Here is a 26,056-nt window from a genome sequence, read left to right as displayed (position 1 = left end):
AGGCCGTACCATTAGACATGGTAAGGTGGCTCCCAGAGATGTGAAAGTCAAGGCTATCGTGGATTTCCCAGTATCTACAACGAAACAAGAAGTCTTGAGATTTCTGGGCATGAGTGGGTTTTACCGGAAATTCGTACCAAATTTTAGCCAAGTGGTTGCTCCACTGACTGAACTATTAAAAAAGAACAAGGAGTTTCAATGGACACTGGAGTGTCAGAAGTCATTCAATAGTTTGAAAACTGTATTAGCTATGACACCAGTGTTGGCAGTACCCAATTATGCCAAGCAATTCAAGTTGGCCATTGATGCAAGTGATATAGGCATTGGGGCTGTACTTTAACAAGAAGATAACACTGGAATTGAAAAACCAATAGGGTATTTTTCACAGAAGCTGAATGTACAACGGAGAAGATATTCAACAATCTAAAAAGTGACTTTGAGTTTGGTGTTAGCATTGCAGCATTTTGAGATTTATGTTGCAAACAATTGATCAGAAATAATTGTTTATACAGAACATAATCCTTTGAAGTTTTCGGACAAATTTTGAGACAAAAGTGCAAGGTTTTTCAGATAGAGTCTATTGTTATAACCATTTAATCTATGTATTATACATATAGCTGGAAGTGAAAATCTGTTTGCAGATGCATCATCAAGAGTTTGAAGTTTAAAGGAAGTTGGGACAGATAGTGTGAGATGGGTTATTAAAATGAAGCCGTCTTTTAGAATTATGACGGTTCATTTTCCGATCAGGAGGGGGATGTCATGAAGCTATTAATGCATATAATATTTTGGAAAATATTTTTCTTTTAAAATAGAGGTTTAGTCTGCGGGTATGCCTTAATTGGATTAAAGCCAGCTAGTCTGGGTACTTTGATATGCGCTAGTTTGAGGTAGTGTGCTTTGCATTTTTTGAATAGAGCATTAAAGAAGTGGGGTGAAAACTTGATGCCTTTCGAGCAGCTACCAAGCAATATGTTTATATTACTAATACAATTGGTACAATGAATGTGGTTTCATTGTAAAAGGTGAAGTTCAAAGAGACTGGTGAGACAATGAGGATTTGAACTCAATCAGTGATGGTAGGTATAACTTCAGTAGTTTTTGGGTGTGCAGAGCCGAGACAATGTCAGATCAAAAGGCAGCTGTAAGCCTGCAACTGGCCCAACCGGCTCCACAGTGGAAAGAACCTCATTTTGAATTCGTAAGGTGAAAATGCTTTGCCTGGTGTTTGGTTAAGTCTATGGGTTGCTATTGCCTCAATGGAGATTAGTTTGGGAATTTGTTAAAAGTTATGATAGTAGTAATTTGTAGCCATGTGTATATATTTTAACCTGTGTAAATTAATAAGATATTTCAATTAGCTTAATGTAAAGCCTCAAGAACTGATGGTCTGATTCCTGAATTTAGAGTCGCATCTCAAACATAACACTTAAACTTATAGGTTATGACAGTTGTTTAAAGTTTCCCTCTGGGATTTTAAAATAATTCCGTTTTATCAACTGCAATTGTCATAACACTTCCAAACCTCCAACACTCACACACTGAAACCTGCAACACTCAATCCTAACCCTCCAACATTCACACTCCTATCCCTCCAGGACTCACACTCCTATCCCTCCAGGACTCACACTCCTATCCCTCCAGGACTCACACTCCTATCCCTCCAGGACTCACACTGCTATCCCTCCAGGACTCACACTGCTATCCCTCCAGGACTCACACTCCTAATCCTATCCCTCCAAAACTCACACTCCAAAACCTTCAACACTGACACTCTTATCCCTCCAACACTTACACTAAATACTTCCAATACTCACACTCCTATCCCTCGAACACTCAAAACCCTGACCCACCAACACTCATAACCCTGACCCACCAACACTCACAAACATTACCCTCCAACACTCACAAACATTAACCTCCAACACTCACAAACATTAACCTCCAACACTCACAAACATTACCCTCCAACACTCACAAACATTACCCTCCAACACTCACACTCATCTCCCTCTAACACACACTCATAACCCTCCAACACTCACACTGTTATCCCTCCAAAACTCTCACTTCTTACCCTCCAACATTCACATTGCTATCCCTCCAACTCACACTCCTATCCCTCCAAAACTCATACTCCGAAAGTGCCAAGACTCACACTCTGAAAACTCCAATACTTGCACTCCTATCCCTCTAGCAATCACATTCCGAACTGTCCAACACTCACACTTCGAACCCTCCAACACTCACACTCCGAACCCTCCAACTCTCCCACTCCAAAACCTCCAACACTCACAATCCTTTCCCTCTAACAATCGCAGTCCTAATCCTCCAACAATCACACTCCTTACCCTCCAACACTCACACTCCTATCCCTCCAACACTCACAGTCCTATCCCTCCAACGCTCACATTCCTATCCCTATAACACACAGACTCATAACCCTCCCAAATGCGCACATATATCCCTCCAACACCCACACTCCTAACCCTCCAACACCCACACTCCTTACCCTCCAACACTCACACTCCTAACCCTCCAACACCCACAGTCCCAACACTCCAACACCCACACTCCTTACCCTCCAACACCCACACTCCTTACCCTCCAACACTCACACTCCTAACCCTCCAACACCCACAGTCCCAACACTCCAACACCCACACTCCTTACCCTCCAACACCCACACTCCTTACCCTCCAACACTCACACTCCTAACCCTCCAACACCCACACTCCTTACCCTCCAACACCCACACTCCTTACCCTCCAACACTCACACTCCTAACCCTCCAACACTCACACTCCTAACCCTCCAACACTCACACTCCTAACCCTCCAACTCTCACACACTTATTTCTCCAACACTAACACTCCTAACCCTCCAACACTGATGCTCCTATCTCTCCAATATTCACACTATATCCCTCTGATACTCACACTCCTATCCCCCAACACTCATAATCAACCCTCCAACTGTTCCACTCCCAAACCTCCAACACGCACACTCCTGAACCTCCAACACTCACACTCCCAAACCTCCAACACTCACACTCCCAAACCTCCAACACTCACACACCTGAATCTCCAGCACTCACACACCTATCCCTCTAACAGTCACAGTCCTAACCCTCCAACATTTACACTACTATCCCTTCAGCAGTCACAGCAATAACCCTCCAACACTCACACTCCTAACCCTCCAACACTCACACTCCTAACCCTCCAACACCCACACTCCTTACCCTCCAACACTCACACTCCTAACCCTCCAACACTGACACTCCTAACCCTCCAACACTCACACTCCTAACCCTCAAACACTCACACTCCTAACCCTCCAACACTCACACTCCTAACCCTCCAGCACTCACACTCCTAACCCTCCAACACTCACACTCCTAACCCTCCAACACTCACACTCCTAACCCTCCAACACTCACACTCCTAACCCTCCAACACTCACACTCCTAACCCTCCAACACTCACACTCCTAACCCTCCAACACTCACACTCCTAACCCTCCAACACTCACACTCCTAACCCTCCAACACTCACACTCCAAACCCTCCAACACTCACACTCCAAACTCTCCAACACACACTCCTAACCCTCCAACACACACTCCTAACCCTCCAACACGCACACTCCTAACCCTCCAACACTCACACTCCTAACCCTCCAACACTCACACTCCTAACCCTCCAACACTCACACTCCTAACCCTCCAACACTCACACTCCTAACCCTCCAACACTCACACTCCTAACCCTCCAACACTCACACTCCTAACCCTCCAACACTCACACTTCTAACCCTCCAGCACCCACACTCCAAACCCTCCAATACTCACACTCCAAACCCTCCAATACTCACACTGCTAATCCTCCAACACTCACACTCCTAACCCTCCAACACTCACACTCCTAACCCTCCAACACTCACACTCCTATCCCTATAACACACACACTCCTGACCCTCCAACACTCACTCCTAACCCTCCAACACTCACACTCCAAACCCTCCAACACTCACACTCCAAACCCTATAACACACACACTCCTAACCCTCCAACACTCACACTCCTAACCCTCCAACACTCACACTCCTTACCCTCCAATACTCACACTCCTTACCCTCCAACACTCACACTCCTAACCCTCCAACACTCACACTCCTAACCCTCCAACACTCACACTCCTAACCCTCCAACACTCACACTCCTAACCCTCCAACACTCACACTCCTAAACCTCCAATACTCACACTCCTAAATCTCCAACACTCACCCTCCAAACCCCCGAACACTCAATCCTATCCCTCCAACACAATCACTGAATGCTCGAACACTGACACTTCTATTACTCCAACACTTGTGCTCCAAATGTTCCAACACTCACACTCCTAACCCTCCAACACTCACACTCCTAACCCTCCAACACTCACACTCCTAACACTCCAAAACTCACATTCCTAACCCTCCAACACTCACACTCCTAAACCTCCAACACTCACCCTCCGAACCCCCGAACACTCAGTCCTATCCCTCCAACACAATCACTGAATGCTCGAACACTGACACTTCTATTACTCTAACACTTGTGCTCCAAATGTTCCAACACTCACACTCATATCCCTCCAACACTCCTGTTCCTAGCCGTCCAATGCTCAACGTCCTAACCCTCCATCAGTCACAATTCTATCCCTCCAACACTCACACTCCGAACCCTCCAACACTTAGGCTCATATTCTTCCAACACTCATGCTCTTATCGCTCCAACACTCGCACTCTGAATCCTCCAACACTAACACTTCTAACCCTCCAACATTCATGTTCCTAACCCTCAAAACATTCACACTAATGACCCTCCAACACTCAGACACATGATCCTCCAACATTCACAGTACTACCCTTCCAACACTCACTCTCCTAACCCTCCAAAACTCACACATCAAACCCTCCAACACTCAGACTCCTATCCCTCCAACACTCACACTCCTATCCCTCCAACACTCAGACTCCTAACACTCCAACAATCACACAGCAATACCTCCAACACTCACACTTCTAACTCTCCAGTATTCACACGCCTATTCCTCCAAAACTCACACTCCAAACCCTCCATCATTCACACACCTAACACTTCAACATTTCACCACCTTATCTACCTGTCCTGCTGTCTTAAGGTCCCTCTGATCCTCGGTACTTCCTAGGGTCCTACCATTCATCGTGTATTCCCGTGCCTTGTTTGTCCTGCCCAAGTGCATCACCTGGAGTCCTGGAGCTGAGATGACTGACCTCCAATAACCACAACCATCTTCCTTTGTGCTGGGTATGACTCCAACCAGCAGAGAGTTTTCCCCCTGATTCCCATTGACTCCGGTTTGGCTCGGGCTCCTTGATGCCCCACTCAGTCAAATGCTGCCTTGATGTCAAGGGCAGTCGCTCTCACCTCACCTCAGGTGCTCAGTCCTTTTGTCCATATTTAAAACAAGACTGTAATGAGGTCAGGAGCTGAGTGGCCCTGGAGGAACCCAAACTGGGCATCAGTGAGCGGGTTATTGCTAAGCAAGTGCCGCTTGATAGCACTGTTGATGACCCCTTCCATTACTTTATTAATGATGGAGAGTAGGCTGATGGGGTGGTAATTGGCTGGGTTGGATTTGTCCTGCTTTTTGTGTACAGGACATACCTGGGCAATTTTCCACATAGCCGGGTAGATGCCAGTGTTGTAGCTGTACTGGAACAGCTTGGCTAGGGGCACGGCAAGTTCTGGAGCACAAGTCTTCAGTACTATTGCCGGAATGTTGTCAGAGCCCATAGACTTTGCAATATCCAGTGCCTTCAAGTGTTTCTCTATATCACTTGGAGTGTTTCGAATTGGCTGAAGACTGGCATCTGTGATGCTGGGGACCTCCATCATTGAGGATGGGGATATTTATGGACCCTCCTCCTCCAGTGAGTTGTTTAATTGTCCACCACCATTCACGACTGGAGGTGGCAGGACTGCACAGCTTAGATCTGATCCGTTGGTTGTAGGATCACTTAGCTCTGTCTATCACTAAACAGCTGTTTAGCACCCAAGTAGTCCTGTGTTAGAGCTTCACCAGATTGACACCTCACAGCCCTCCAACACTCACTTCCTAAGCCTCCAACATTCACACTCCTAACCCTCCAACTCTCACACTCCTTACCCTGTATGAGTCACAGTCATACTCGTGCCTGACTCACACTCTCGGACTTGGGGCCCCTCACACTTCTCGCCTTCCTCCAGTGACATCGCTAATCCCGCTGATGCTTACCTTTCACTGGCACTTGTCTCATTGGCAGCACTTGTTTCACCCGCTTTTTTCATTTTGTACCATGTGAGTAAGCCAGCCACATTCAACAGTGCCAAAGCTGGCACCGCAATTGCAACGGTCATTGTAGTTGTACCTGGGGAGAAAGGAGCTAGAGTAGGTTAGGCTACAGATACAGACACCCAATGCTGCCCAGACACCAGCTTTGGTACTAATATCCTGACTGAAATTCAATAACAGACTGCACACACGGCTTAAGATGGGCTCTGACTAGTGTCGTATACACCTAGAGCTCAAGCAAGGTGGTTTTAGAAGTGAGAGGGTGGGAATTTTTGAAAGTTGCGCAATGAGTCAGCGGCTCAACATGTTTTTGTGTCTGTTTGATCTTACTGGATCCCAGTTGCCATGGAAACTGAGAACCAGCTTTCATGGAGGTGGCAGCTATTTTGGGGCATTAAGGCCCCCACGTTGGTGCCATTTCAGGAACCCGCTGGCCTCTTGCTGAAGTCAGGCTGGTGGTCTGCTGAGCCTGGAAGCTGACAACTACCTGGATGTGGCCTAGCAGGGTTTGTGAAGAAGACATAAGGGACCCACAATGGGACATAGGTTATGTGAGCGGGCAAAGATCTGGCATATGGAGCATAATGTGCGCAAATGTGAAATTGTCCATTTTGGCAGGAAAAATAAAAGAGAAGCTTATTATCTCAATGGTGGGAGATTGCAGAGCTCTGAGCTGCAGAGGGATCTGGGTGTCCTAGTGCATGAATCACAAAAGACTTCTATGAGCAAGTAATTAGGAAAGCTATTGGATGTTAACATTTATTGTGTTGGGAATTGAACACAAAAGTAGTGAGGCTATGTTTCAGTTATATAGATTATTGCTGAGACCACATCTGGAATACTGTGTACAGTACTGGTCTCCTTATTTGAGGAAAGATGTAAACCTATTAGACGCAGTTCAGAGAAGGTTTACTAGATTAATACCTGGAATGGGTGGGTTGCCTTATGATGATAGGTTGGACAAGTTAGGCTTGTATCCGCTGGAGTTTAGAAGAGTAAGAGGTAACTTGATTGAAACATATAAGAACCTGATGGGTCTTGACAGGTTGGATGTGGAGAGGATGTTTCCTCTTGTGGGAGAAACTGGAACTAAGGGTCACTGTTTAAAAATAAGAGGTTGCTCATTTAAGGCAGAGATGAGGAGAAATGTTTCCACTCAGAGGGTCGTGAGTCTTTGGAACTCTCTTCCTCAAAAGGCAGTGGGAACAGAGTCTTTGAATATTTTTAAGGCAGAGCTAGATAGATTCTTGATTAACAAGGGGGTGAAAGGTTATCGGGGGTAGACAGGAATGTGAGGTTGAGGTTACGATCAGATCAGCCATGATCTTATTGAATGGCAGAGCAGACTCGAGGGGTCAAGTGGTCTACTCCTGCTCCTAGTTCATACGTTCATATTCATTAATTATATTCAAAATCCACCAGCTGCTATGATGGGATATGAGTGCAGGTCCCTAGAGCATTCACCTGGGCCTCTGGGTTACTAATCCACTGGCATTACCACTCTGCCACCATAGAAGCAGGAGTAGGCCATTCAGCCCTTCAGTCCTGCTGCACCATTCAATAAGATAATAGCTGATCTGGTTTGGTCTCAGCTGCACTTTCCTGTCTGCCACTCCATAAGCCCTCACCACCTTGCCTAACAAAAATATGTCTAACTCTGTCTTGAATAAACTTAAAGAGCCAGTCTCCATGACTTTCTGGGGAGATTTCCACACACCAACGACCCTTTGGGAGAAACTGTAGTCATGTCCAGGGCTGGGAGATTATCACACTGCACAGAAGGTATTTTGGGATTCCTCCTGCAGACTAACTGATATGACGATAGCCTCCAACCATCTGAAGCAAGTTGTTTGGATGGTCTGACCAGGCCAAAGCAGATATTAACTTGCAGTTTGGTTGGTTGGCTAAGATCACATGGAGCATCTCATCAATCACCACATGACTTCCTTCACAGAGTCTATTCCTGAAGGCGCTTTCAGCTTTGGTGTTCATTACTTCAATGTTGATATTTTTGCACAAGTCTCTGAGCTCGTCATTGGCAAATTGCTCCCCATTGTCAGTCAGTAATTTAGCTGGTGATCCCAGTCTGGTCTCGATCGGTTTTTCCATTATTTTAGCAACAATCTCACTTTTATCTTTACCATGTATAATTGTAGAAAGACTGAATCCTGTTGCCACTTCTATAAAATGCAAGATGAAAATGCTTCGGACCTTGTCGCACATCTACCTTTAATGAATTAATAGCAATGGATTTAAAGTCTCATGCTAATGGGACACTTATAACAGGCCGGTGTCCCCTGATTTCTGTGCCCTCCCATATTTTTGCACACATTACATTTTTCACTTATCCCTTTAATAAGCTGTGTCCTCATCCTCAACTACCCCTGCACCCTTTGGAAGGATTTTTAATGTGTGACAAGTGGGATGATCACATTGACGAGGTAAGTTTAAGGCAATTTACTTCCCAAATTCATACCAACTATTACAACAACTATTACAAGATAGACCATTGCCCATCCCTAATTGCCCTTGAGAAGGTGGTGCTGGGCTGCCTTGAACTGCTGCAGTCCATGTGGTGTAGGTACACCCACAGTGCTGTTAGGGAGGGAGTTCCAGGATTTTGATCCAGCGACAGTGAAGGAACGGTGATATATTTCCAAGTCAGGATGGTGAGTGACTTGGAGGGGAACTTCCAGGTGGTGGTGTTCCTATCTATCTGCTGCCCTTGTCCTTCTAGATGGTAGTGGTCATGGGTTTGGAAGGTGCTGTCTAAGGAGCCTTGGTGAATTCCTGCAGTGCATCCTGTAGATGGTACACACACTGCTGCTACTGTGCTTCGGTGGTGGAGGGAGTGAATGTTTGTGGATAGTGTGTCAATCAAGTGGGCAGCTTTGTCCTGGATAGTGTCAAACTTCTTGAGTGTTGTGGGAGCTGCACTCATCCAGGCAAGTGGGGAGTATTCCATCACACTCATGACTTGTGCCTTCTAGATGGTGGATAGGCCTTGGGGAGTCAGGAGATGAGTTACTCACTACAGGATTCCTAGCCTCTCACTTGCTCTTGTAGTCGCAGTATTTATGTGGCTAGTCCAGTTCAGTTTCTGGTCAATGGTAACCCCCAGGATGTTGATAGTAGGATATTCAGTGATGGTAATGTCATTGAATGTCAAGGGGTGATGGTTGGATTCTCTCTTGTTGGAGATGGTCGTTGCCTGACACTTGCGTGGCGTGAATGTTACTTGTCACTTGTCAGCCCAAGCCTGGATATTGTCCAGGTCTTGCTGCATTTGGACATGGACTGCTTCAGTATCTGAGGAGTTGCAAATGGTGCTGAACATTGTGCAAACATCAGCGAACATCTTCACTCCTGACCTAATGATGGAAGGAAGGTCATTGATGAAGCAGCTGAAGATGGTTGGGCCGAGGACACTACCCTGAGGACCTCCTGCAGTGATGTCCTGGAGCTGAGATGACTGACCTCCAACAACCCCAATCAGCTTCCTTTGTGCTAGGTATGACTCCAACCAGCGGAGAGTTTTCCCCCTGATTCCCATTGACTCCAGTTTTGCTAGGGATCCTTGATGCCACACTGTCAAATGTGGCCTTGATGTCAAGGGAAGTCACTCTCACCTCACCTCGGGAGTTCATCTCTTTTGTCCATGTTTGAACCAAGACTGTAATGAGGTCAGGAGCTGAGTGGCCCTGGCGGAACCCAAACTGGGTGGAAGTGAGCAGGTTATTGCTACGCAAGTGCCGCTTGATAGCACTGTTGATGACCCCTTCCATTACTTTACTGATGATGGAGAGTAGACTGATGGGGCAGTAATTGGCCAGGTTGAATTTCCCCTGCCTTTTGTGTACAGGACATACCTGGGCAATTTTCCACATAGCCGGGTAGATGCCAGCGTTGTAACTGTACTGGAACAGCTTGGCTAGGGGTGCAGAAAGTTCTGGAGCACAAGTCACAGAATCACAGAATCACACAGCGCAGAAGAGGTCCTTTGGTCCATCGAGTCTGCACTGACATGTGCAATCTTCAGTACCATTGCTGGAATATTGTCAGGGCCCATAGCCTTTGTAGTATCCAGTACCTTCAGCCGTTTCTTGATATCATGTGGAGTGAATCGAGTTGGCTGAAGACTGGCATCTGTGATGATGGGGACGTTCGGAGGATGGATCATCCACTCAGCACTTCTGGCTGAAAGTTCTTGCAGATGTTTCAGCCTCTTTGCCTAATGCCATTAACACTTCTTTAACATTCTGATTCAAGATGTGATGTTTCGTTAAAAGGATGAAATTATGTCCTGATTTGGGTAAATTGCAAATCCACTGACTTTAAAAATGCAATTGTTGTATCATGCTCAATGTCCAATTTTATTTGTGCTCATTTCATGGATGGCTTGTCCAGCAGTAAGTGTACCTCATTAGGTACCACATCTGTATGAATACTGTGGCTCAGCCCCGCTATCCTACGTGGTAGCACCACTCATTTCAGTGACCTCAATGTGTTATCATTCCAGAACTTGAAGCAAGTAGAACTTACATATTGCCTGACCTTATTTCTTTCCTTACCGTCAAGTAAATCTATATAATATTTCAAGCAATTCATTTCTCATACTGTCGATGTGCAACTGCTGTCCAATACATCGCAATAAAAGAATCCCCAATTAGTACTCTCATCACTGGACTGAAGCTTCTCGTGACCATGATAATTTCCTCAGGCTGATCAATATGATCATCTTCCACTTCTGAACTTTCTGTGTTGCGTGTTGCTTGGAAAACCCTGTTGTTCTGCTTTGGACATTTTACTGCAGAATGATATTTCAAGTCACACCTGAAACACCCTTTAACAGTTCTCTGGGCCTGGGGTCCAGTTGTTGATTATTCTTACTCCAATCCTAGTGTCTGCCAGATATGCCAAAGATCTGTCAAAATCCTGGAACTTCCTCCCTAACAGCACTGTGGGTGTACCTACACCACATGGACTGCAGCGGTTCAAGAAGGCAGCTCACCACCACCTTCTCAAGGGCAACAAGGGATGGGCAATAAATGCTGGCCCAGCCAGCGAAGCCCACATCACAGAATCACACAGTGCAGAAGAGGCCCTTCAGCCCATCGAGTCTGCACCAACACGTGAGAAACACCTGACCTACCTACCTAATCCCATTTACCAGCACTTGGCCCATAGCCTTGAATGTTATGACGTGCCAAGTGCTCATCCAGGTAATTTTTAAAGGATGTGAGGCAACCCGCCTCCACCACCCTCCCAGGCAGTGCATTCAAGACCGTCACCACCCTCTGGGTAAAAAAGTTTTTCCTCACATCCCCCCTAAACCTCCTGCCTCTCACCTTGAACTTGTGTCCCCTCATGACTGACCCTTCAACTAAGGGGAACAGATGCTCCCTATCCACCCTGTCCATGCCCCTCATAATCTTGTACACCTCGATCAGGTTGTCTCTCAGTCTTCTCTGCTCCAACGAAAACAACCCAAGTCTATCCAACCTCTGTTCATAACTTAAATGTTTCATCCCAGGCAATATCCTGGTGAATCTCCTCTGTACCCCCTCCAGTGCAATCACATCCTTCCTATAATGTGGCGACCAGAACTGCACACAGTACTCCAGCTGTGGCCTCACCAAGGTTCTATACAACTCCAACATGACCTCCCTACTTTTGTAATCTATGCCTATGATAAAGGCAAGTGTCCCATATGCCTTTTTCACCACCCCACTATTTCCAAGTTATTAAATTTAATGATTTACTGGAAGCGATTTCTCACCTTGCGTTCTTCGTTGAAACGCTGCTGTGATATTTTTATCAGTTACCATTTTGGTCGGCGATGCAGCTGTGGGAACAAAATATCCTCAGTAAACGTGTGAGTGTGATCATGCACTGGGACACTCGGAGATTGAGAAACAGACTGTGATTAGTGTGGTAGTAACTATCCCAGCACCAACACTTTGCTCAGAATATCCACAGGCAGAGCCTCAGAAACGCTCAGCCTGGTGTCCCAGTCACTGCCATCCTTTCCTGGAGCAGACAGAGACTCTGCTTCAATTATAAACCCATGGAACACATTGTTCTCCAATATCTGTGTCCTGAACTGTTTCAGTCCCTTCGACTGGAATCCCAGCAGGGTAAGGACAGGGCAGTGTATGATGGTGATGACATTTACAAAACTTTTTAAAGGCCTGCGTGAAACCTCATCCCGCCGCTGGATCAGGTTTCATGTTTTTTCTATTCCCCGCCGGGGCTCCTGGCCGACCCGCCAACCTTAAGGTATCATTGATCCTATCAATGGCCTCAATTGGCCACTGACAGGTCGGCGGGCCCGCAGCTGATTTTGCTGTGCCCCCGCCTTCCTGAAAATTTAAGTGGGGCGGGATGACATCGGGGGTTCCGCCCAGCATCATCCTGCATCATTTTACGCATCGGCGAGTGGGCCCCGCCCCCTGCTCACCAACGGCAAAATTCTGCCCAACGTGTTTGTGGATTCTTTGTCCAAAGTTTAAAACCCACATCAGAACGACAACACAAACCTCAACGTGATCCTGAGAGAATTCTCACCTGGGCTTTCTCTGGTACTGTTCTCTGTTGTGATGCTTTTATGAGTTACTGTCCTCTCAGGTAATATAGCTGTAGGAAGTACAGAACAGAAATATCCTCAGTAAACGTGTGAGTGTGCTCATGCACTGGGACACTTGGAGATTGAGAATCAAACTGTGATTAATGTGGTAGTAACTATCCCAGCACCAACACTTTGCTCAGAATATCCACAGGCAGAGCCTCAGAAACGCTCAGCTTGGTGTCCCAGTCAGAAGAACATAAGAAATAGGAACAGGAGTAGGCCATTCGGCCCCTCGAGCCAGCTCCGCCATTCAATAAGATCACGGCTGATCATCTTGTGTTTTGATTTCCACATTCCCATCTAACCCCGAAAACCTTTCAATCCCTTACCGAACAAGAATCAATCTTCAAAAAGGCAAAATACTGCGGATGCTGGAAATCTGAAACAAAAACAAAAAATGCTGGAAAAACTCAGCAGGTCAGACAGCATCTGTCTAGAGAAGGACAGCGTTAACAATTTGAGTCTGTATGACTCTCCTTCAGAGCTAAAAGGAATCCATCTACCACTGCCTTAAAATTATTCAATGGCCCCACCTCCACCACCTTCTGAGGCAGAGAGTTCCAAAGTCACACAACCCTCTGAGAGAAAAAAATTCTCCTCATCTCTGTCCTAAAAGGGTGACCCTTAATTTTAAAACAATGGCCCCTTAGTTCTGGACTCACCCACAAGAGGAAACATCTTTTCAATGTCCACCTTGTCAAGGCCGTTCAGGACCTTGTATAATTCAATCAAACCACCCTTCGGTCTTCTAAACTCCAGTGGAAACAAGCCCAGTCTGTCCCACCTTTCCTCATAAGACAAACCACTCATTCCAGGTATCAATCTAGTAAACCTCCTTTGAACCGTCTCCAATGCATTTACATCCTCCCTTAAATAAGGAGACCAAAACTGCACACAGTATTCGAGGTGCGGTCTCACCAATGCCCTGTATAACTGAAGCATATCATCCTTACTTTTGTTAAAAGCAAAAAACTGCGGATGCTGGAAATCCAAAACAAAAACAGAAACAGAAATACCTGGAAAAACTCAGCAGGTCTGGCAGCATCGGTGGAGAAGAGCACAGTTGATGTTTCAAGTCCTCATGAGGACTCAAAACGTTAACTGTCCTCCTCACCGCCGATGCTGCCAGACCTGCTGAGTTTTTCCAGGTATTTCTGTTATCCATACTTTTATGTTCAATTCCTCTCGTAATAAAGGATAACATTCCATTAGCCTTCTTAAATGCTTGCTGTATCTGCACACTAACTTATTGTGACTCATGTACCCGACACCTAAATCCCTCTGCACCTCAGAATTCTACAGCCATTCTCCATTTAAGTAACACTCTGCTTTTTAGTCTACCTGTCAAAATGAACAACTTCACATTTTCCCACATCAAACACAATTTGCCAGATCTTTGTCCATTAACTGAACCTATCGTTCTCCATTGGGCAGACTCCTGATGTCCTCTTCACAACATAATCTGCTACCTTTGTCTCATCTGCAAATTTTGCTACCATGTCTCCACGCCCCTTATCTAAGTTGTTGATATAAACTGTAAAAAGTTCAGGCCCCAATACAGACACCTGCGGGACTCCATTTGTCACATCCGGCCAATCAGAAGAAGCTGTTTGCTCTCTGTTTCCTCCCAGCCAAATAATCTTCTAGCCATGTTAATTGGGGTTTTACCCCCCTGCATGGTGGTGATGGGATTTACCCCCCTGCATGGTGGTGATGGGATTTACCCCCCTGCATGGTGGTGATGGGATTTACCCCCCTGCATGGTGGTGATGGGATTTACCCCCCTGCATGGTGGTGATGGGATTTACCCCCCTGCATGGTGGTGATGGGATTTACCCCCCTGCATGGTGGTGATGGGATTTACCCCCCTGCATGGTGGTGATGGGATTTACCCCCCTGCATGGTGGTGATGGGATTTACCCTCCTGCATGGTGGTGATGGGATTTACCCCCCTGCATGGTGGTGATGGGATTTACCCCCCTGCATGGTGGTGATGGGATTTACCCCCCTGCATGGTGGTGATGGGATTTACCCTCCTGCATGGTGGTGATGAGGGTTGTGGATTCGACAAGGCCCTTTGCTGCTCTTTCAATCTTGGCACAGCTCACCAGGCCAATTAAAAAGTTTGGAGAAGGGAATATTTGGGGATTCTATACCATCAAGATTGTTAAAACCCAAGTGAGAGAGAATTTGCTTCAATTGGCCAATCATTTCCTTTCTTTAGTTATTGTGGTGATTGCTTTATTGGTGTGACGTTTTCAGTCTCTCTTCAGATCATATCATCTGTTTTTTCACTCATAGTTTCTTTGTTTTGTCATTAAAGTATAATAATTCTCATAATATTATAGTGATTTATTGCACAAGCAGGTTTATAGTGAGGTTTGGAAAGTTTCTGTGTGTGTGTGTGTGTGTGTGTGCGCGCGTGGGATTTAATTGAATGGGAAACAGGCGGACTGGACACTTTGACTCAACAAAGGAAGCTCGGTTTGAAATGCTAAATATGCAAAGATGGCTGAAGTTTTAGAGTGTGAAGTGAGGGGAATTTGCATTTTTAGAGAAATCAGGGCAGTTTGAGTTTCAAACAGGTGGTAGGATGTTACACCTACCCAGAGAGGCTAGGCCAAACAGTGTGTTTTGTAAAGAACACTTTTTTACTTTTCCCCCTGGGATTTTAAATAACTCAGCCTTAACCAACTGCTGTATCATAACAGTCGAAAAGTTTAAGAGAGAACTGCCTAGCAGCAGCGTTTAATTGGCTGCTGACCAGGTGACCAGGGTTTTGTGATAGCAGAAAGATCCTAACCTGCCAAGAGGAAAGACCTAAAAATCTCTCTCTCCTGTGTTATTTTTTGTAAAACTCCAGTAATTCTACCACAGTTGGTTATTGTTGGCTATTTTCCACATCTCCGTATCCTGTTTTTTTTGAGAAACCCCTGTCAAGATCAGAACCCAGTGGGGAGATGTTTAAATTTGTACAGGCTCTTCCTAAATTTGAGGAAAGGGATGTTGAAGCGTTCTTCATTTCATTTGAGAAGATAGCTAAACAAATGAACTGGCCAAAGGAAAACTGGACATTGCCCATGTAGAGCAAATTGACAGGTAGAGCACAGGAGGTTTATGCTTCACTGTCAGGGGAGGTTTCTAGGGATTATGATGTGGTGAAAAAGGCCATTTTGAGTGCATATGAATTGATCCCTAAAGGATACAGACAAAAGTTTCAAAATTTAAGGAAACAGCCTGGGCAAACTTATATTGAATTTGAAAGACTTAGAGTAGTTTTGACAGGTGGATATGAGCATTAGGAATTGAAACTACCTATGGGGCAGAATCTTGTGCCTGTCAGGTGGGCTGGTCAGGAGTGGGCGTGGAGCCGATCGTCACCTGCGATTGGCTGCGTGCCGCCATTTTATGGGGGTTGGCCAATTAAGGCCCGCTCAGCGTGCTGCGTGCCCGGTAGCGCTCAGCGCTACCTGTGCGGGCGGGGGGAGAAGGGAGATTCGGGGCCTGCACACGTGTGAAAGAGCACAGAAATCTCCCTGAGGAGATTCAAATTCAAATAAAGAAAGAATAAAATTATTTAGGCATGTCCCCTCATGTGACAGTGTCACACGAGCTGGAACATGTTTATGAATTGTGTGGAAAATGTTTATTAATTTAATAAAACCTTCATGAAGCATCATCCTGCCCATGGATGAAGTTTCATGCAAAACGCGAAGGCCGCTTGAGCTCTTCGCCTGCCCGACAACTTTAAGGTTGGACAGGCAGCTCTGTCAATTGCCTAAATTGGTTCATTAATGGCCTTAACAGGCCTTTGACAGTTTGGCAGGCATGCAACCACCTCCGGCGCGCGCCTGCCGAATGAAAGATCGGAATGACACGCAGTGACATCGGGACGCACGCCCAACATCACCGTGCGCCATTTTATGCTCCCGCACGCCAACGGGAAAATTCTCCCCACAAAGTTCTCAGAGAGACCATTCTCTTGGAAGGATTTAAAAACTCCGTACCTTCTGTAATAAGAACCCATGTTGAAGACTGAAGGGTTGCAACTGCTGGACAGGCAGCAGTAATGGCTGATGATTATGAGCAGATCCATAAAACAAAATCTTTTTTCCATCACCCCCATAAATTTGAAAAGGATAGAAAGTGGGAGAGTGAAAGGAATGCAAGTAGCCAGGGTAAAGAATGGATAGCTGGGAATACCTTCAGATCTCCTCCCCTGATCAGGAAGGAAGGTACTGAGGGTGGGGGTGAAACTCGAAACTTCAGTGAGAAGCTGGTGGAAATGGGCACATGCAGGTTCTCTAGGAATGAATGAAACAGTGAGCCAGCTGGAATCTAATCCCAAACAACAAGGATTGAGATAGCAAAACACAGGACCTCGAAGCTTCCAATAATGAAAAGGAAGAGATATCTATGAAAATAACAAAATAACAGAGGAGGTTGCTTTATGAGACTAGTCAAGCAACTGCCTGACATAGTCATCCTCACGGAATCATACCTTACAGATAATGTCCCAGACACCACCATCACCATCCCTGGGTATGTCCTGTCCCACCGGCAGGACAGACCCAGCAGAGGTGGCAGCACAGTGGTATGCAGTCGGGAGGGAGTTGCCCTGGGAGTCCTTAACATTGACTCCAGACCCAGATCCCATGAAGTCTCATGGCATCAGGTCAAACATGGGCAAGGAAACCTCCTGCTGATTACCACGTACCGCCCTCCCTCAGCTGATGAATCAGTGCTCCTCCATGTTGGACACCACTTGGAGGGAGCACTGAGGGTGGTAAGAGTGCTGAATGTACTCTGGGTGGGGGACTTCAATGTCCATCACCAAGAGTGGCTCGGTAGCACCACTACTGACCGAGCTGGCCGAGTCCTAAATGACATAGCTGATAGGCTGGGTCTATGGCAGGTGGTGAGGGAAACAACAAGAGGGAAAAACATACTTGATCTCATCCTCGCCAACCTGCCTGCCACAGATGCATCTGTCCATGACAGTGTCGGTAGGAGTGACCACCACACAGTCATTGTGGAGACAAAGTCCCACCTTCACATTGAGGATACCCTCCATCGTGTTGTGTGGCACTACCACCGTGCTAAATGGGATAGATTTTGAACAGATCTGGCAGCTCAAGACTGGGCATCCATGAGGCGCTTTGGGTCATCAGCAGCAGCAGAATGGTACTCGAACACAATCTGTAACCTCATGGCCCGACATATCCCCCACTCTGCCATTACCACCAAGCCAGTGGATCAACCCTGGTTCAATGAAGAGTGGAGGAGGGCATGCCAGGAGCAGCACCAGGCATATCTAAAAATGAGGTGTCAACCTGGTGAAGCTATAACACAGGACCACTTGCGTGCCAAACAGCATAAGCAGCAAGTGACAGGCAGGGCTAAGCGATCCCACAACTAACAGATCAGATCTAAACTCTGCAGTCCTGCCACATCCAGTCGTGAATGGTGGTTGACAATTAATCAATTCACTGGAGGAAGAGGCTCCACAAATATCCCCATCCTCAATGACGGAGGAGCCCAGTACATCAATGCAAAAGGTAAGACTGAAGCATTTGTTACAATCTTCAACCAGAAATGCTGAGTGGATGATCCATCTCAGCCTCCTCCGGAGGTCCCCAGCATCACAGATGCCAGTCTTCAGCCAATTCAATTCATTCCACGTGATACCAAGAAATGGCTAAAGACACTGGATACTGCAAAGGCTATGGGCCCTGACAATATTCCGGCAATAGCACTGAAGACTTGTGCTCCAGAACTTGCTGTGCCCCCCTAGCCAAGCCGTTCCAGTACAGCTACAACACTGGCATCTACCTGGCAATGTGGAAAATTGCCCAGGTATGTCCTGTACACAAAAAGCAGGACAAGTTCAACCCAACCCATTTCTGCCCCATAAGTCTACTCTCCGTCATCAGTAAAGTGATGGACGGGTCAACAGTGCTATCAAGTGGCACTAGCTTAGCAATAACCTGCTCACCGATGCCCAGTTTAGGTCCCGCCAGGGCCACTCAGTTCCTGACCTCATCACAGCCTTGGTACAAACATGGACAAAAGAGCTGAACTCCTGAGGTGAGGTGAGAGTGACTGCCCTTGACATCAAGGCCGCATTTAACCGAGTGTGGCCTAGGAAAACTGGAGTCAATGGGAATCAGGGGGAAACTCTCTACTGGTTGGAGTCATACCTAGCGCAAAGGAAGATGGTTGTGGTTGTTGGAGGTCAGTCATCTCAGCTCCAGGACATCACTGCAGGAGTTCCTCAGGGTAGTGTCCTCGGCCCAACCATCTTCAGCTGCCTCATCAATGACCTTCCTTCCATCATTAGGTCAGGAGTGGGGATGTTCACTGATGATTGCACAATGTTCAGCACCATTCACGACTCCTCAGATTCATGTCCATGTCCAAATGCAGCAAGGCCTGGACAATATCCAGTCTTGGGCTGACAAGTGGCAAGTAACATTTGTGCCACACAAGTGTAAGGCAATGACCATCTCCAACAAGAGAGAGTCCAACCATCACCCCTTGATGTTCAATGACATTACCATCACCAAATCCCCCACTGTCAACATCCTGGGGATTACCATTGACCAGAAACTGAACTGGACTAGCCATATAAATACTGTGGCTACAAGAGCAGGTCAGAGGCTGGGAATCCTGCGTTGAGTAACTCACCTCCTGACTCCCCAAAGCTTGTCCACCATCTACAAGGCACAAGTCAGGAGTGTGATGGAATACTCTCCACTTGCCTGGATGAATGCAGCTCCCACAACACTCAAGAAGCTTGACACCATCCAGGACAAAGCAGCCCGCTTGATTGGCACCAAATCCACAAACATTCACTCCCTCCACCACCGATGCACAGTAGCAGCAGTGTGTACCATCTACAAGATGCATTGCAGGAATTCACCAAGGCTCCTTCGACAGCACCTTCAAAACCCACGACCATTACCATCTAGAAGGACAAGGGCAGCAGATAGATGGGATCACCACCCTCTGAAAGTTCCCCTCCAAGTCACTCGCCATCCTGACTTGGAAATATATCGCTGTTCCTTCACTGTCGCTGGATCAAAATCCTCCCTAACAGCACTGTGGATGTATCTACACCACATGGACTGCAGCAGTTCAAGAAGGCAGCTCACCACCATCTTCTCAAGGGCAATTAGGGATGGGCAATAAATGCTGGCCCAGCCAGTGAAGCCCACATCCCAGGAATGAATAAAAAAAAATGTAAAATACAGCAACTTGAAGAGGAATTAGAGGGAGCATCAGTTCAGGTTGATTCTTTGATAGAAAATGAAACAGCCCTCAAAGCTAATTTGCCGGTAATGATAACGTGATTACGGATGCATTGTCCTGGGTGTAAATTACTGAAAACAGTTAATAGTCAGGATCATATAAATCTACAATATTGCTACTTCTTGGAACAGTCTGTGCCATGTTGGACGATGGTATACATGTGCTTGAAATACTTTCTTTTGTTAATAAATGTTTAATTTAGTTTTCTAAAAAAAATCTCTAAAGTCTTGGTGCTTCTGAATTGAGGGCACGCATCTCGAAATAAATACAAATTGCAAAAGTGTTGTGACCGTGTGATCAAGTTTCCTTTGTGGATTTGATCCCCCCTTGGACACATCATCTGCTGCATCATTGCAGTTTCATATAAGTTATGCGTTGAGACATTACATGTTATTACTTAGTCAGGGAAAATGACAGGCAGCACACAGAGCCAGTCAAGATGAAGAGGTGAGGGCAAAACGTTGACAGAAAGCCGCAGGAAGCAAAGAAGAAGATAATATGAAGAGGCAGAATCAGAGAAGGCAAGAGTGTTGACAGAGAGAGATGGAATGCAAGGGGAACCAGTGCTGCGAGTAAACATGCAAGATTCTTTAAGAGAGCTTTCTTCGATAATATTCATAAGTATAAGTCAGACCAAGAATATGACCTTGGCAGCAGATCAGAGGGATGTGAATGTTGTGATGCAACAAAGCAGGAATAAGAGCCACCTTCAATCTGTCACGCAGATGGTAAAGTATGGTTGACGCACAAATGGTAAAGGACGATTGTGGTTTCTGCACCTGTCAAATAGGTTGCCAGTATGCTGGGGTCCTCTAGGCCTGAGGCAATTAGAGAATGACCACTACAAACAAAAACCACAGAGCAGAGAGGTCAGCAGTCTGCCTCCATGTCAGCTGACAGCACAGGAGAAGTACTGCACAGGGTCACTCACAAGTGCATGAGAAAGTCTAGCTGGCTGCAGTTGGCTTTGACAGGGCTATATTTTGTTTATGATGTCACCTTGCTGTGTATGTGTCTTTTTTGAATTCGGGAATGGTGAACCACTAAAAGAATCTGTTACTGTTTTTAACTCTATTGAGTCATTAACAGTTCACTGGATCCTGCAAAGGGGGTTATGGGAAGGATCACACCGGATGAGGTCAATGCATTTTGCCTGCTGTTTCCTCGTGTGATGATAGGTCCAGGGAATGGGTAAGGGAATTGACGGAACAGGAACAGGTCTGCAGAGGATGTAAGATTTATTGGATTGACTAGGTAAGGCTCATGTGAAACATGTCTGTAGCTGTGAGTCACCTTGTCTGCTGTCTCTTAGGGATGTCATCATGCTCATATCCCCTTCCATACCCTCAGCCTCAAAGGAGGCATCGTGCTCCAGATTGCCCTCATTGTTCAAAGCTTTGCCCCTTTACAGCATCAGGTTGTGCAGAGCACAACACATCAGTAAGCCAGCCCCTTGCTTGGGGCTGCACTGGGTCTATCCAGGCATCTGAACCAGATCATCAGAAGGCCTTTCACCTGCTCGATCATTTGTCGAGCTGTCCTGAGCCAGCTGTTGTATCTCTCCTCTGCATCTGTGCTAGGATTCCTCACAGGCATCAGTAGCTGTCTCTTAACCCAATATCCACCAGTAAAGATATGTGGTTGGCCTGAAAAGGTTGGTCGTCTGGGACTGCCTTAGCATGTAGGTGTTGTTACAGCTTCCAGGGAACCCTGAACAGGTCCAAAGGACCCATTTGCGGCAGTAACAACAAAGTAATAGAGCAGGGCAACAGTTTGGGGAATGAGTTCCAGAGTGTGACCAGAAGGGCCAGAACATACAATTGTAAGAGTTCACCAGCAGTTGAAGCTGAAAATGGAGGTTAAGGCCCTGTATCTGAATGCACATAGCATTTGAAACAAAAGGAATGAATTGTTAGCACAGATAGAGGATAATATGTGTGACCTGATAGGCATTACAGAGACATGGTTGAAAGGTGACCAAGGCTGGGACTGGAATGCTGAAGAGTATTTGACATATTGGAACAACAGGAAGCTAGGAAAAGGTGGTGGGGTAGCTCTGTTAATTAAGGATGACAACCTGAAAGAGCAAGATGTAGACTGAGTATTGGTAGAGATAAGAAATGATAAAGGTGAAAGGTCACTTGTGAGGGTAGTTTATAAGGCAGTAACAGTAGTTACACTGTAGGACAGAGCATACAGGACGAAACAAATGGGGTGTATAATAAAGGTACCAGATAATCATGGGTGATTTTAATCTACATGTAGATTGGAAAATCAGATTGGCAAAGGTGGCCTGGAAAATGAATTCATAGAGCGTTTTCAGATCAATTTCTTTGAACAGTATGTTCTGGAGCCAACAAGGAAGCAGGCTACCCTGGACCTGGTACTGTACAATGAGACAGAATCTATCAATAACCTCATGGTAAAGGAGCCTCTAGGTCACAGTGATCACAACATGATAGAATTTCATGTTCAGTTTGTAATGGAGAAGTGTGGGTCCATGACGAGTGTTTTAAACGCTATGACAGTATGAAGTCAGAGCTGGCTAAGGTGAACAGGGAAACCAGATTAAAAGGTAGGGCAGTAGGGCTGCAGTGGCAAACTTTTAAGGAGATATTTAATAACATTCAGAAAAGATTTATCCCAATGAGAAAGGCTCTTTGAGAATGATACATCATCCGTGGATAAATAAGGAAGCTAAGGAGAGTACTGAATTGAAAGAAACATGGCATAAATTGGCCAAGATTAGTGGTGGGTCAGAGGATTGGACAGATTTTAAAAAGCAAAAAATGACGAAAAAGATAATAAAGAGGCAGAAAGCAGAATATGAGAGAAAGCTAGCTAGTAATATAAAAACAAATAATATGAGTTTCTACAAGTATATGAATAGGAAAGGAGTAACTAAAGCAAGTGTTGGTCCTTTAGACAGTGAGTTTGGGAATTGATAATGGGAAACAAGGAAATGGCAGAGTTGTTGAACAGGTATTTTGTGTCTGCCTTCATGGTAGAGGAGTTAGAAAACTTCCCAAAGATATTTGAAAATCAAGAGATGATAGGGAGGGCTGAACTTAATACAATCACTATCACCAGGGAAAGGGTGCTAGGAAATCTATTAGACCTAAAGGATGACAAGTCTCCAGGACCAGATGGCCTGCATGCTAGGACCTTAAAAGGAGTGGCTGCAGAGGTAGTAAATGCATTTGTTATAATCTTCCAAAGTTTGTTAGATTCTGGAAAGGTTCCAGCAGATTGGAAGATAGCTAATTTAGCTCCTTTATTCAAGAATGGAGGGAGGTAGAAAGCAGAAAACTATAGGTCAGTTAGCCTAACCCTCTGTCATAGGGAAATCACTAAAATCCATTATTAAGGAGGTTATAGCAGGATACTTAGATAATCACGATTTGATGAGGCAGAGCCAACATGGCTTTGTGAAAGAGAAATCATATTTAACTAATGGACTGCAGCAGTTCAGGAAGATAGCTCAACACCACCTTATCAAGGGCAATTACAGATTGGCAATAAATGCCTAGCCAGCGATGCCCACATCACATGAGTGAATGAAAAAAAAAGGTAGAGTTTTTTGACAAAATAACATTCAGGGTGGATAAAGGGGAACTGGTAGATGTGGTGTATTTGGATTTTCAAAAGCCACTCAATAAGGTGCCACATCAAAGGTTACTACAAAAGATAAGAGCACATGGTCTAGCGGGTAACATATTAGCATGGAAAAAGGATTGGTTAGCTAACAGGAAGCAGATAGTAGAGATAAATGGGTATTTTTTGATAGACATACTGTAACTAGTGGAATACCACAGGGATCAATGCTGGTTCCTCAACTATTTACAATCTACGTCAATGGCATGGATGAAGGGACTGAATGTATGGCTGCTAAATTTGCTGATGACACCAAGATAGGTAGGAAAGTGAGTTATTAAGAGGAGATAAAGAGCCCACAAAGGGATATAGACAGGGTTAAGTGAGTGGGCAAGATGGAGTATAACGTGTGTAAATGTGAACTCGTTCACTGAGACACGAAGAATAGAGAAGCAGTATCTACTTAAATTCAGAGAGATTGCTGAACTTGGGATCTGGGTGTCCTGGTGTCAATCACATAAAGTAGGTGCAGCAAGTGATTAGGAAGGGAAATGGAACGTTAGTGTTTATTGTGAGGGGAATGGTATATAAAAGTAGGGAGGTTTTACTGCAGCTGTACTGGGTCTTGGTGAGACCACATCTGGAGTATTGTGTGCAGTTTTGGCTTCCTTATTTAATCAAAGATATAATTGCTTTTGAAGCAGTTCAGAGAAGGTTTACTGGGCTCATTCTTGGTTTGAAAGGGCTGTCTTATGAAGGAATGTTGAACAGGTTAGACCTATACCCATTGGAGTTTAGCAGAATGAGAGATGATCTTATTGGAAGCTATAAAATCCTGAGGGCACTTGACAGGGTGGATGCCAGGGGGATGTTTCCCCTTGCGGGGGAGACGAGAACTAGGCGACATCGTTTAAAAATAAAAAGGTCTCCCTTTTAAGACTGAGATGAGGAGAAATGTTTTCACCCAAAGGGTTGTTGGTGAGTGGAATTCTCTTCCGCAGAAAGTCATGGAGGCTGGCTCTTTAAGTTTCTTTAAGATAGAGTTAGGCAGATTGTTGTTAGGCAAGGTCGTCAAGGGTTATGGGGAGCAGACAGAAAAGTGGAGCTGAGACCACAACCAGATCAACCATCATCTTATTGAAGGATGGAGCAAGCTCGAAGGGCCAAATGGCCTACTCCTGCTCCTATTATCCAATAGTAGCCTTCCTGTTGATGAAGGCTGTTACTGGCTCTGTGGGATGACTACCCTGTACTTTAGGGAAAATAAAGGTGCACAGTCGGTGGAGCTTGTAACTGAATCGTGATGTGAAAAATGACTGGAACTGTTCAGTAACCTCAGATGGAGAACACATGGTAAGTAGTACAGAGAAAGACAAAGCACGGAGAAAAATGACCATGAGTAACAACACCGTAAATAACTGAAATGATTACCTGGCATTGTGACATTCATAGGGCCACTGTCGATGCTGCCACCTGGTCCTCTGACAGCACAAAACGGGGGAGCCCAACCTTCCTGACAGTGACACTGGTCTTTATTGTTACAAACCTGAAACAAAATCCACAGCAAGTAAAATGCCTTCATTCATATTAAATAGATTCACATAAAACGAATTAGTGAAGAATTTTAAAACACACAAAGTAACCTACTGGAGTTTTGGAGGACATAACTAGCAGAATAGATAAGGGAGAACCAGTGGATGTGGTGTATTTGGATTTTCAGAAAACTTTTGATAAAGTCCCACATAAGAGGTTAGTGTGTAAAATTAAAGCACATGGGATTGGGGGTAATATATTGGCATGGATTGAGAATTGGTAAACAGACAGGAAACAGGGAGTAGGAATACATGAGTATTTTTCAGTGGCAGGCTAGTGGTGTACCATAGTGGGGTACCGCAGGGATCAGTGCTTGGGCCCCAGCTATTCACAATATATATCAATGATTTAGACGGGGGAACCAAATGTAATATTTCCAAGTTTGCTGACGACATAAAGCTAGGTGGGAATGTGAGTGGTGGAGGGTGTTAAGAGGCTTCAGGGCAAATTGAGTGACTGGGCAGATACATGGCAGATACACTATAACGTGGATAAGTGTGAAGTTATCCACCTTGGCAGAAAGAAGAGAATGGCTGAGTATTATTTAAACGGTGATAGATTGGGAAATGTTG

The 26,056-nt window shown here is 45.5% G+C and overlaps 1 protein-coding gene across 1 annotated transcript in view; it reads right to left on the bottom strand.

The window, feature by feature from the left end:
- The window catches only part of LOC144680096 (disintegrin and metalloproteinase domain-containing protein 12-like), a 268,407-nt gene that overhangs the window by 41,786 nt on the left and 200,565 nt on the right, over positions 1–26,056 (bottom strand). Inside the window, exons 19-21 of the mRNA XM_078541258.1 lie at positions 25,323–25,437; positions 12,138–12,203; positions 6,302–6,434 (exon numbers count right to left, since the gene is read on the bottom strand). Coding sequence (XP_078397384.1) covers positions 6,302–6,434; positions 12,138–12,203; positions 25,323–25,437 — 314 coding nt within the window. The remainder of the gene's footprint in view (positions 1–6,301; positions 6,435–12,137; positions 12,204–25,322; positions 25,438–26,056) is intronic.

Source organism: Cetorhinus maximus, chromosome 1, assembly GCF_964194155.1.
Source record: "Cetorhinus maximus chromosome 1, sCetMax3.hap1.1, whole genome shotgun sequence".
Lineage (NCBI taxonomy): Eukaryota > Metazoa > Chordata > Chondrichthyes > Lamniformes > Cetorhinidae > Cetorhinus > Cetorhinus maximus.
This window is presented reverse-complemented; position numbering and strand designations above follow the sequence as displayed.